This window comes from Cyanistes caeruleus, chromosome 7, assembly GCF_971803275.1.
Source record: "Cyanistes caeruleus chromosome 7, bCyaCae1.hap1.1, whole genome shotgun sequence".
In the NCBI taxonomy this organism is placed as follows: Eukaryota; Metazoa; Chordata; class Aves; order Passeriformes; family Paridae; genus Cyanistes; species Cyanistes caeruleus.
Genome location: NC_141707.1, coordinates 5,299,623 through 5,311,751, shown reverse-complemented (window position 1 = coordinate 5,311,751; position 12,129 = coordinate 5,299,623). Strand labels below are relative to the sequence as shown.

Here is a 12,129-nt window from a genome sequence, read left to right as displayed (position 1 = left end):
GGCGGGCCACGCTGGGGGAGACCCTGAGGGAACAGGGTACTGGGAGGCCATGAAGGGATGAGGGGCTGTGGAGGCCCTGACGGGACAAGGCCGTGGGAAGGCACAAGGGGGATGTGTGAGGGAGTGGGTGTCAGGAGACTCCAAGGGGACAGGAGGCCCCTGAGGGGCCGGGGTGGTGGGAAGAGCTGAGGAACTGGGTGTCAGAGGCCATAAGCAGCCCCCGAGCAGCCGCCTGGTTCCTGACACCCGGCTGTTCTGGCGCTTCCCCAAAATGTCTGCCAGGCCTGCAGCAGAAGCCCTTGGGGCTGGGACAGTACACCTCCAGGAGGGTGGGGTCAGCCCGAGGTGTGCTCAGCCTGGGCTGGCTGGGGACATGGAAGGCAGGGGGTGCTGCCAGGCCACGGCCACTGGGTGCCTGCCATAAGGGGCAGTGGGCAGAGGCAGGGCTGGCGGCCAGGCCGGGCCCTCGCGGCTGCCCAGGCCACGCTGCTGTGACCGAGGCCCCCCTGACACAGAGCTCGGGGCCCGCTGAGCTGCTGCCACCATGGGGAGGGCGGCGGTGTCTCCTCCAGCAGGGCTGCCCAGTGGCTGCTGCCCAAGCGGCTCTGGAGCCCACAGAAACAGCAGCAGAGTGTGCACAGGAACAGCAGCAGCCCCAGCGTCGGCACCTGCGAACTGAGGCGTCCGCAGCAGCCGGCGGCCAGACAGGGGGAGGCTGTGGGCACAGCTGCCTTTGGTTTGGCAAAAGGCCTCAGCAGAATTGGCCACAATGGCTTTCTCTTGACTTGCCAGCCTCACAGCAACGCTTGGCAGCTTCAGCTGCAGCCTGTGCCCGTGACTGACTTGGATGGCCGTGCTTGAGGGCGGGCTCGCCTTCCACACTCCGGTGTCCCAAGGCAGCGGCCTTGGCGCCATCGTGACACGGAGAGAGAGAGACTCAGGACATGAGAACACAGGAACAGCCTGTTTGGCTCATTCTTGAGTTTGCTGCTCCTGCCTAAAATAATCATCAGGAATATATGCTGATGTAAAGTTATAGCCAAACACCAAGGACTTTTTCTGTAGTGTCTAAACTAGTGTAGAACTAAAACCTTGTGTGACTGTTCAGAGACTCTAAAATGCAGGGTGAAAATGACAGCTTTGGTTTGTAAGAGTCCTAGAAATTTTGACATGCGATTTTTCAAGTCAGGGATTTTAATTCCAATGTGGAAACTACAAAAATATTAAAATTTGTGTTCATTGGCAACCCCTTTGAAATGGCATCAGCACACCTACAGGTGTACTGGGGACAGTACTTGGCAATTCATGGCTTCAGTTGTGGGAGATAAATATTTTGTCTGGGTTCACCCTGAAGTTTAAAGTTTTCCCAGGGCTTTGATTGACTGGTCACTGCAGGTAACTTTAATAAATGCAAAAGGATGTGAAAGCACAATTTCTGGAGAATGTGCACTGGGGATAGAGAGAAAACCTTGAAAACAGTCAGCAGGCTCTGAAAAACTTAAAAAAAATTAAAATTACAAACAAAATGTAAAAATAGATGTAGCTCTGTGACTGTTCAAGCAGGATTCTATGTCTGGAGGAAATGTTTGACTTGCATCAGCTGTAACACAGACAGACACGCAGCAACTGGGGCCTTGAACATTTGTGCTACTGCAAACCCCTTCCATGAAAAACATCATTCCAGGAAGGAGCAACATCATCTGACAGATAGCAAGAGTGGCCAGCAATAGCTCCAGGAGCTCCTGCCAAGACCCCTACAGGAAGGAGCCCAGCCCCCAATGCACGTGGGCTTTGGCTTTGGCCCTCTGGCACAGAAACCCCCCAGGGGCACAGGTCTCTGGGGCAGGAGAAGGGCACCAGCATTGCCAGGGCTCGGCTGGGGTGGCAGGTCTGCCTCGGTGGGGACTCTGCCACACCTGCTGATTTCAGTGCTGCCAGGCCCCTGTACAGATTCTGTGCAAGGCCCCGTGCCCTTCCTCCTGCAGCTGCGTCGGCAGCCCTGGGGGCTCCTTCTGCTGCCCTGAGCCTGCAGAGCAGGGCAGTGTTTGCTGATGGTTTGAGGTGCTCCTAAAGATCCTGTCTTAGACACTTTGGGCAAGGGATTCCTTCCAACGTAGGCCACGCTGGGGGGATGGGGCAGAACCAGGAAGGTGGCAGGGCGTGCAAGGGCCGTTAGTGACACGGTGCAGCCTGGTAACCGTGGAATGGAACGGTGGAATGGACAAGAGCTGGCGGTGACAAGACCACACCAGTGTGCCTGGTGCATGCGACGAGACAGGACACACCAGAGCGGTGCTGTGAGGAGCCCCCACACAGCCCACTCGTTAGTGCCTGACCCGGAGCTTTTCCAAGGCGTAATTCCTACAGCTCACATTGTGAGCAGACTGTGGGAATTGGTGAGCCGGAGCTTCCCGATAACATCTGTTTAGAAGGTGCTCCCAAGGCCCGATTTTGTCATGGCGGGCAGATTCTTCAGGCTATTCAGGGTGTTCCGACGGAATAGAAGCACAGACCGTGGAGCTGCCCCAGCAGAACACCCTGAAGAGCCGGAGCAGTTCCAGCAAGGGCAGGATGGTGAGTGGCAGAGCTGGGCCGCAGGGCTGAAGCTGCAGCCAGCTGGGCCCTGCACCAACCCACCCCACCCCACCCAATCCCATCCCATCCCATCCCATCCCATCCCATCCCATCCCATCCCATCCCATCCCATCCCATCCCATCCCATCCCATCCCATCCTACCCCCATCCCATCCCATGTGGACATGCCCAAGGACAGGAGAGAAGAGGGGCTGGGGCTGACCCCCGCCAGTGACCGTGCTCCATCCCCTGAGCCACCCCAGGGCTGTCCCTGCCTGGGGAGTGCAAGGCTGGGCTGTGTTCTCCGGCCTCTCCCGCAGTCCCTCAGCTCTGGCTGCTCTTTTCCAGATGCAGCCATGGACAAGAGACAAGAACAGGAGCCTGCCCAGGGCCGCTTCCGCAAAACGCTGAAGGTACCTGCAGCCATCCCCACCTGGGCTGGGCCTGCTGTCACTGCTCAGCCCAGCTCTGCACTTGCAGCACTCCATGGAACATGCCTCTCTTCCCTGTCCTTTCTTCATTCTGCACAGAGGTTCCACCAGTTCCTGCCAATTCGGCATAGAAAGATCAGCCCCATAGGAACTGAGGGCACAGCTGAGCCTGACTCTGGGCTGACCGAGCTCCAGGCAGAGCCTGATGTCAGCCCAGATTCAGCTGCGCCCTCACAAGACTCGGACGCTGTGGTGAGTGATGACAGGGCAAACTCTGATGTGGTACTGATTGAGGACATGGCCATTCCAAACCCCAGAGAGACTCAGGGCATCACAAATACTGACACTGTGCCCCCTCCCACCATGAGTCATGCACCTAATATGCATTTTTTTGAAAGGGGACTGTTCCTTCTGACCAGCAGGTAGCCAACCAGGGGCCAGAACTGGAGGTCTCCCAGGATCCTGTGCCCCTTCAAGCCACATCCACAGGGCCCCCTCAGCCTTTGAGGCCAGCAGAGTGTGATGGGACGGTAAGCACTTCTTGGGAGAAGCTGGGGAAGTTGCTGCCTTGGACAGCGCTCCAAGTCTTCTCCATTCCTACTCTAGGTGCCAGCTATTGTACGGAGCATCTACCAGCATCTAATGTGCTCCGTTACGGTGGATGACAGGCTGCCAACTAACATGGTGAAGCTGGCTGAAGAACACCCGGACGATGTGGTGCTGACCCTCCTGCGCTGTGCCCCATCGTGTGACAGGTATGGGGCCCACGTGCCTTGAGAGCTCAGGGCTCAGCGGCCTTTAGGGCCCATCGCCCTGCACAACCTGTCCAATGGGCTCTGCCCAACAGGCAGAGAGGTCCAGGAGCCTCAGGCCCCTCTGTTTCCTGAGGCTGCTGCCAGTGCTCCCTCCCTGCCCCTCAGGGCACTGGGGCTCTGTCACCTGGGACCCCACAGCTACACAGGGCATGGCTCTGTGACTGAGACACCCCTGACACAGAGCTCTGATCCCACAGAGCTGCTGCCATGATGTGGCAAGCCATAGCCTCATCAGGACCAGCAATGGAGAAGGTGCTGCCAACTCTGCTCCATGTGATGGAGAACTGGCCCCTTTGCAGCATCTGCACCTCTGATGAGGACAACAAGGACGTTTTTGCTCTGGCTGTGAGTTTCTGGAACTGGCCTTGCCTGTCCCCTAGGTTGCTTCTCCAGCAGCTCTTCATCCTCTCCTTGCCTCAGGCTGGGCTGAAACCTGGGCTAGGGGCAAGCTCAGGGGGCACCGGGCCCGCTGCTCCCCGTGCATCTCCCCTTGGGCTCTGCCCCATGGACGCCTTAGCACTGAGCGCTGTCTTGGTGTGATTCTTTTGCAGGCAACTCTGGTGCTCTGGGTGATTATGCAAGTGCCTCAGAGCCATGAGGCCATGATGCATTATTCCGACTCTCTCTGTGCAGCTCTGCTGTTGCACGTTTTCACCACCACACAGCTGATGCCAGCAGAAGTTGATAACTTCTGGAGAGAATGCCAGGAGCAACACCGCCTTCCCGGAAAACCCAACAGGTGCCAGTCCTCCTGTCCTTCCCATGCCCTTGTGGCTGACACCAGTGCACCCAATGTGACCTGGCCTTTGCTCTGCACACAGCTTTGCAGTGCAGGTCATGAAGGCTCTGCTCTGCTTTCTGCACTATGACAACGAGTTGATGGCCATGGAGCGCAAGTGTGGCTGGGAAACGCTGCTCCATGCTGACACGCAGCACTATGCCGTGGGTCTGTTGGCCAGGTGAGACCCCTTCTCGCCACTGCCTCTGAAATGTGTGCCCTGTGCCCCCCAGGGTGCCCTACCACAGTCCCTGTGGTCCTGGCCAGAGGGCTTTGCCATTGAGGGATGGCTGAGCAGACTAGAGAAGTCTGAGAGGAGGGTTAGCCCAGAAGTAGCCCCATGGTCCCAAAGCACCCATGGTCCCCCCAGGGATGCTGGGGAAAGGCCAGATCTCCATGAGTCATCCCTGGGAGAGGTTTGGCCTCCCCCCACCCCCCACCTCTGTGTCTTGGTGCCATTTCCCCCCTTCCAGGGTGATGCGCCGTGACTTGACGCCCTTGTGTTACCATGTGGCACACCAATTTGTCCGGAGGCTCATCAGGGAGGAGGCACCTTGGGATCTGTCCTCCCTGGCATTCCTTGTGGAGGTGAGCCCCATGGCCAGCACTACCTCACTGAGCTGCCTGCCAGCCCTGTCCCCTTGCATAGCCACAGCTGCCTGGGACGGTGCCCGCGCCCTGTGCTGCTGCCTGGGCCCAGCCCTGTGCAGTTCCAGGCTCCTGCCAGCCGGCTCCTCTGTCACTGCCCTGTGCCTTTCAGGTCCTGGATTGCCTGAACTTGAGTGACTGTGGGTACTGTGTCCTTGAGATCACATCAAAGCACCTGCAGAGCGAGTGCAGGCAGAGGCGTCGCCTGGCGCTCAGAGGCCTCGTGGTGCTCAGCCAGGAACCCTCGATGGTGAGAACAGGGCAGCAGCTGAAGCAGTGCTGGGCAAAGCAGCCCCTTGGGCTGGCTGGGCTTCAGGAGCTGAGGCAGCTGCTCCCAGCTCTCCTGCCTCACCTGCCTGAGTGCTTTGGGACAGGCCTTTGGCCTCTGGGCCCGGCAGCAGCAGGGTGGGGTTGCAGTGCCAGGGCGGTCTTGGCGCTGCAGCCGTTCAGGGCTTCCTAGCACAGCCTTGTGTTCCACACAGGCCACACCTATACGCCGCCTGTGTCAAAGCTTCCTGCAGCTGCTGAGTGACGCAGACGGAGAAGTGGTCGGCATGTCTCTGTCTGTGCTCACGAATGTGCTGAAGAGAAAAAGTTTTCATTTATCAAGGACTGCTGCCCCCAAGCTTGCTGAGCCACTTGTGCTCCTCTTTGACCATGTAAGGCTCTGTGCCCCGGCCACGGGCACTGGCTACTGCCCACACAAACTTTTGGCCTGTGGATTTTCAGGCCTTTGCCCAGGTGGGCTGGAGAAGTTGGCGCTGAGATCTTTTCCTCCTTCCTTCCTCCAGGACAAAAGCCACGTGCAGGTGCTCTCCATTCACCTCTTCCGCAATACGATGAACCTGGTACTGGAAGAGGGAAAAAATGCAATGGAGGGAATTGTGAAGCAGAGCCTGCTCCCTCTCATTTTGCACTGCCACGATGACAACCAGCGCGTGGCTGATGTGAGGTTTTGTGTGATGCTGGTGGACCACTGGGAGGCGGCTGGGCTGCCTCCTGCCCTGCTGCCTCCCAGGCTGCGGCCTCCTCCTGGCCTTGGCACAGGGATGCAACTCCTGTGCCCTGGGCAGCAATGGCATCTCTGCATCTCTCCAGGCCTCCCGGGAAACGCTGCACTGTGCTGCCACCTTCTTAAAGAACACAGAGCTCCTGTGTGTGCTGCCAACAGAGGATCTGTCGAAGATCACCGAATGTGTGGTAAAGGACGGCCTGGAAACCCCAGCCTCAGCCTGGAGAAGCTCCCTGTCCCCGGGGCTCAGTGTGTGGGGCTGGCAGCTGTGGCCCAGTGCTGCACCCATGGGAGCCAGCCTGTGCCTCACACACCGCTCCCTTCCCTGGGACACACGGGTTCCTCTTCAGGCTCCTGTGGCCCTGAGCCGGGTGCCGATGGAGCCCCAGCCCAGTGGGGCTGCTGCCCGGTGCCTCAGGGCTGGGCGGGCACGGGAGGCCGGGGCTGGCCGCAGGCAGCGCCCGGCCGAGGGGCAGAGCCCGCACCGACCCTTCCCTCCTGCCGCTCTCTGCAGCTGGCACAGGACGAGAGCCGAGCGGCCGAGCACCTGAGCCGGGCTCGGCCATACTTGGACAGCCCACAGGAGTCCCTGCGAGAGGCGGCCGTCAGCTTCATCGGTGAGCCACGAGCCCGGGCTGGCTCCCGGCCCCGCCGCAGCTCGGCCCCGGCCCCGGCTGCTGCTGTCCCAGCAGCGGCACCCGGGCCCGGCGCCCTGGAGCCCCGGCTGCCCTCGGGGCTGCTGCCGGCCTCTGGCAGCCGTGCCCTTGGGCTGAGTCAGGATGCGGCAAGGGCTGGGGCTGAGCCCTGCCGGGGCGGGAGACCGTGTGGCCCCAGGGCTGGCAGCGCCGCTGGCAGGGAGCTTTGCTGCCAGGGCCCTGACAGGCTTTATGTTCCCAGGGATGGCCAGGATGTTCATGAACAAGGGCGCACAAGGAAGAGCTGCAGACCCTCAGTGAGGGTGAGTGAGAGCAGCGGGCTGGCACTGGGGGCTGGCAGGGGGCAGTTGCAATGCCTGGGACAGGAGCTGCAATCCCTGGCCCAGCTGCAGAGTGCTTCGTTCCCTGTCTGGGTGAGGGCGGTGTGGGCAGAGAGCAGAGAGATTTCAGGGACAGGGGTGGGAGTTGTGGCCAGCACCTTCTGGCTGATCCTGTTGTCTGGTTCTCTCTTGTGGCCATTGCAAGAGCCAGGTGGAATGTCCTTGGCAGGAATGTCTCCTAGGATCCCTGCAGATGCATGCCCTGACCGTGCCTCTTGTCCTCTCTCTTCCAGCCACTGAAGCCCCGACAAAGACACCACTCCATCCCACAGCAACCTGAATATCCAAGCTCGGTTTGCCAGTGAACAAGTGTCCCAAGAACAGCAGCAGGAGACACTGAAGAGGACACCACCTCCCAGTGCCACTGGAGATCCAGGCACAGCTGACAACTGGCACAGCTGAGCCTGTGGGATTTTCACGGGGCTTCAGCCCTCTCCCAGCCTGTAGATAGCTCCCTCCAGCCCTCAGACTGTGCCCATCCCCTTTTTTCCCTCTATTCTTCCTCCCTTTTGACAGCTCCTTACCTCCAGCCCTCAGTCCATGCCCATCCCCTTCTTTCCCTTTCCAGCTCATCCCTTTGCTTCACCTTGCATTAATAAACAGTTTGCCTTTTTCACTTAACCTGCATCTGTCTGGAGTTGAAGGGACACAAATCCAGAGCACTGTGACACACAGGCCCCTCCTGCCGTTCTCTCCTGCACTGTGTTTTGTGCAGAGACGCAGAGGAAGGAGCGCAGATCAGGCTGGAAAGGTCCCTGTGCTGAAGGCCCGGCTCCACAGCATTGTGGAGTTCAAGGTGTTACTGAAGGCCAGCAGTGGGACAAGGAGCCTGGGTGTGTCAGGGACCAAAGTTGTGTCTAAGGCCCTGCCGTGTTCTGTCCTCTGTTGTGCACGTCAACATGATGGTGAAGAACAGACTTTGAAGGAAACCTTATGGGTTAACTGCTGGGAATTTGACCCTTAAGAGGAACAATGGATTGATCAATTGATGGGAAGTTAACCTGTGAAAGAGGAACAGTAATAATGAGGCTGTTATTGGCATGGTGACCTTACCTCATGTACTGGCCAAGGGTGAGATGACATGGAAACTGGGAAAATTCCACTCCAGGGGAGAAGATAGGAGGCTTGGTTCTGCAGAGGAGAGGCAAGAAGGACAAAATGCACGCCTTTTGATGCAGGGCATGTCCTGAAGGTGCATGGCCTGCCTACCCCTCCCATTGGAGCACCATCTCCATCTCTTGCCGCTGCCCAGTGGCTTTTCAGCAATCCAGGGGTTGGTAGGTTTTATTTGCAACAGCAACTAATAAAATAAGAGTTGCTTTGCAATTTGGTGCACGGGCATCTTCCAGCACCCATGATGTTCTTGGCAATGAGGATGGGATGCCCAGAGCACAAAAACCCATGGTGTTTGGAGCACGTGTGAGTGAAAAATGGACACATGTTTGAGTGTGGGTAAGAGAAGAGGGACAGGGTTTGGGCAGTGGAGCGTATGGTTGTGTAATATATGTTGGGATAATTTGTGTTTTATTGTACACATAGAAAATCAAGTATAAAAGCATATTTTATGTAAAACAAAAACCACAAGCAACTTAAGATTGCAAAAGCAGCTGCTGGAAATCCAGGAATTTGCACGAGAATGACCCAGAAATTAAGATAATACTTATCATAAGAGATAATGAGAAGAGCTAGGCCAACCCAAGCAAAATAAGTGCTCTAAGGACCTGGTGATTAACGCCGGATACCGACCTGATGTGATTCTCCAGGACCATACATCTCTGTGTCGGTTTCCCAAAAAAAACTACACAGACTAAAAAAAAAGCTCTCCACAATTCTACATCTCAAAGCCTTCTTCCTGAAAAACCACTCAAACTTCATCTCCTTCTCAGAAAACTCATCAGCAGTCCAGCAGCAGAAATAGGAATATCTAACAACACAAGAAAAAGAAAGAAACTGAAACTGCATAGCCTCAAGATGAAAAAGCCTGTATAAAACACCGCTCTCCCAAAGACAAGTTGTGAACTTGTGGGAATCAGTGTGGCACAGGCTGATTCAGAGTTCACCCAGCGCCGATCACGGGTTCGACGCTGACAGTGATTGTGGTTGTTTCCATAATTCGATTTTACAGATTTTTCAATAAAATCCTTATTGATAAAATGAGGCTGAATTTCATTTGTAACATTCTGAAATGGGAGAGGCTTGGAACCAGGAGAGGCTTGAGTGGCAGAGCCAGTAATGTGCGTAGCATGAGACATAAATTGCGTGTGTGTGCGTGCCCTGAAAGGCCAGAGGAAGTGCGTGTTTGAGACGTGCTATCAGCACAGGGCGAGTGGGGAATCCCAATCTGTGGATTCGCTCTGGGCGACTGCAAGCAGCTAGAAAAGGACAGGGTGATTGGGGTGTGTGTTTGATTGTATGAAACCCCTTTAATAAAATCTCCCTGTCTCCCCGTGGTTGGGTTGTGATAAGCATTTTTGAGGAGATGCCACCATCTAGTGACAGGAGTTAAACTGCTGACTGTTACCATTTCTTGATTAAGCTTACATGCCTAGGAATCAGGGGCATTGGAGAGCCAGGGAGAAAGAATTTCTCTGTTTAAAGAAAGGTTGTGATTGTAACCCTTGGATTCTGTTTTGCTGTGTAGTCTGTCAAGAGCCTTGGCTCCGACGGGTATTTAGGTGGAGGATCCCCAAGTGGGCACTGTTTTCTTTGTAGCACAAAAGAGAATAAAGAAAATAAAGCCACCCAGATAGCGATAAAAATCTTACTAGGAACTGGTAAAGTAACCCATGACAGCAGTGAGATATTTGAGTTATTAGAGAATGGCATTTTGGGGACCCTAAAGAAACTAATTGACATTCTTGGGGTTGAGTGTGCTCAAGATAATTGGGCACCTGAATATTACGAAGTGAAACTCCAAAGTTGGGATAAAGAAACATTGTGAGAAAAAGAGCTTCCAGGATGGGAGCAAATGAGAGTAAAGGAATTCCTAGGAGTAGTCCTTTGGGATGGCTTTTAACACATTGGAAAGAACTAGTGGGATATGTGATGCAGAAAGCAAGAGGGAGCTTGTTAAGTTCTGTACACAATGGTGGCCACTATATAGACTGGATGGTTTTAAAGGTAGCTAAAGACCTAGCTGAGGATGATTGTAGGACAACACAGGAGGATGTTAAGGATGTATTTCCCCTTCAAGATCCTGGCTGGAATCCCAATGAACAAGGGGGACTAAGACAGTTACAAAGATATCAGAAATTAACAGTAAAAGGGCTGGAAAGAGCAATTCCCAGAACTATCAATTAATCAGCTCTATATGCTATTAAACAAAGTCCTTCTCAAACACCTTCTGAATTTTTAGATCAACTGCGCGATGCAATGTGGAAACATACCAGCCTGGACCCAGGACGGAGTGAAGGAATGCAGTAGCTAATAAATTTGTTTTTAGGACAATCCACAGAAGACATCAGGAGGAAGCTCCAGAAGATCAGAGTCCCAGAGAGCCAGAATCTGGAAACCCTGGTGGATGAAGCCTGGAGGGTCTTTAGCAATTGAGAAGAAGGATATAAACAGGGGATGAGAAAATTGGTGGCATTAGTGAAGGAGGGGGAGAAAGAAAAATGTAAGCAAGGTCCACCAAAATGAGGAGGTCATGGGGTGGCTTTACCTTTAAGATACCTTTGGGAGCTAAGGAAGTTGAAACTGCTGGTGGCTGATGGGAGTCTTTTCTCCTGACCAATTATCAGTCATTTCTAAGAATTGACTGCAGTTTTGACCATTAAAAAGTTAAGTCAACCTGTGAACATCCCCTTAAGATGTAAAGCCAGAGCTCTCTTGTTCTCTTTGTTTCCTGGTTGTGAAAGGTACCAGAGCTCCAGCTGGCCTCCCGTTCCCTGCCCAGACCATGCGGCCCGGGCAGGGGCCGGGCTGGGCCTGCCGCGGCTCCCGGCCGGGAGATGGGGCCTGCGGGGTTTGCCCCGGGCTCTGGCCGGGCCAGGCTGGTCCCTGGCTCGGCTGCAGTTTTTGCTGTGACTGAATTCACCAGAGATTGTCGAGTAAAGAAAGAAAAAAGCTCTGGACCTGCAGCAAGCTGAGACAGTGACCACACTCTCCAGAGCAGCCATGGAGAATCTTCCATTGCAGACAACTCCAGCTCCTGCTCGGTCAGAGATCACAGAACCATCTACAAAGCCTGGGCAAGATTTTAACCCTTTCATTACCCAGATGAGACTTGCAGATTAATCCTTTTATCCAGAGAGAGAAAAGGAGAGTAATCAACATGTAAATAGACTTTATATACTATCAGAGACAGTAAAGAAAAGAATTAAGCTTCAGAAAAGGTAGAGAATAAGGAGATGCTTTATTAGCTGAAATATTTTTCTGTTAAAGCTATGGAGATAGACAATAGGGTCTTGAAAAAACTCCTTTAATTCATGACAGAGTATATAGAGAGGAATAGAGTGTTCAAAGTTTGGATTTTGAGCAAAAGGTGGAGTAATTGTGATACAGCGAGGTGCTGGAACAGAGTGAGATAGAGTAATAGTTGAAGATTTGAGGCCTTGAGAGACAATGAGAAAACTGTTTCCAGGAAAGCTCACAGAGAGAGATGAAGAGAACTTTTGCCTTTGAATAACTCATCCTTAAAATGACATCCCTAGACTCATGGCCCATACACACATCAGAGTGATGTGAAATGGGAGGAGTGAACTGTTGACAAGATTTCTGGGCAGCCGGCATCAGAAAAATAGAAAGCTATAACAGAAATAGCTTCTTGTGGGAAACTCCATAGATTAGCAGAAGAAGACTTCTGTTTCTTTACAAAGACTGATGAAAAGACTCTA

The 12,129-nt window shown here is 54.3% G+C and overlaps 1 protein-coding gene across 3 annotated transcripts; it reads left to right on the top strand.

Annotated features, from left to right (window-relative positions):
- Positions 1-248: 248 nt before the first annotated feature.
- LOC147652136 (maestro heat-like repeat-containing protein family member 6) lies at positions 249-7,915 on the top strand. Of its 3 annotated transcripts, none has more exons than XM_086897738.1 (16): positions 249-2,574; positions 2,923-2,987; positions 3,105-3,257; positions 3,428-3,535; positions 3,612-3,760; positions 4,018-4,165; positions 4,372-4,559; positions 4,642-4,779; positions 5,072-5,186; positions 5,359-5,496; positions 5,729-5,905; positions 6,038-6,193; positions 6,345-6,446; positions 6,773-6,875; positions 7,156-7,216; positions 7,528-7,915. In XM_086897738.1, the coding sequence occupies exons 1-15, from the start codon at positions 2,457-2,459 to the stop codon at positions 7,212-7,214; spliced, it is 1,917 nt and encodes a 638-aa protein (XP_086753864.1). In that variant the 5' UTR covers positions 249-2,456; the 3' UTR covers positions 7,215-7,216; positions 7,528-7,915. The 3 variants fall into 3 exon arrangements, with proteins under 3 accessions (XP_086753864.1, XP_086753862.1, XP_086753865.1); XM_086897736.1 differs by having other exon boundaries at positions 509-2,574; positions 3,425-3,535; XM_086897739.1 differs by lacking the exon at positions 3,105-3,257 and having other exon boundaries at positions 509-2,574; positions 3,425-3,535.
- Positions 7,916-12,129: the final 4,214 nt, after the last annotated feature.

Bases quoted from the DNA above. Each gene is read 5' to 3' on its own strand.
- LOC147652136 (XM_086897736.1), top strand. From the start codon at position 2,457: ATGGCGGGCAGATTCTTCAGGCTATTCAGGGTGTTCCGACGGAATAGA. The intron at 3,258-3,424 runs GTGAGTGATGAC...CCTTCTGACCAG, and splicing joins CACAAGACTCGGACGCTGTG to CAGGTAGCCAACCAGGGGCC. The intron at 6,194-6,344 runs GTGAGGTTTTGT...GCATCTCTCCAG, and splicing joins ACAACCAGCGCGTGGCTGAT to GCCTCCCGGGAAACGCTGCA.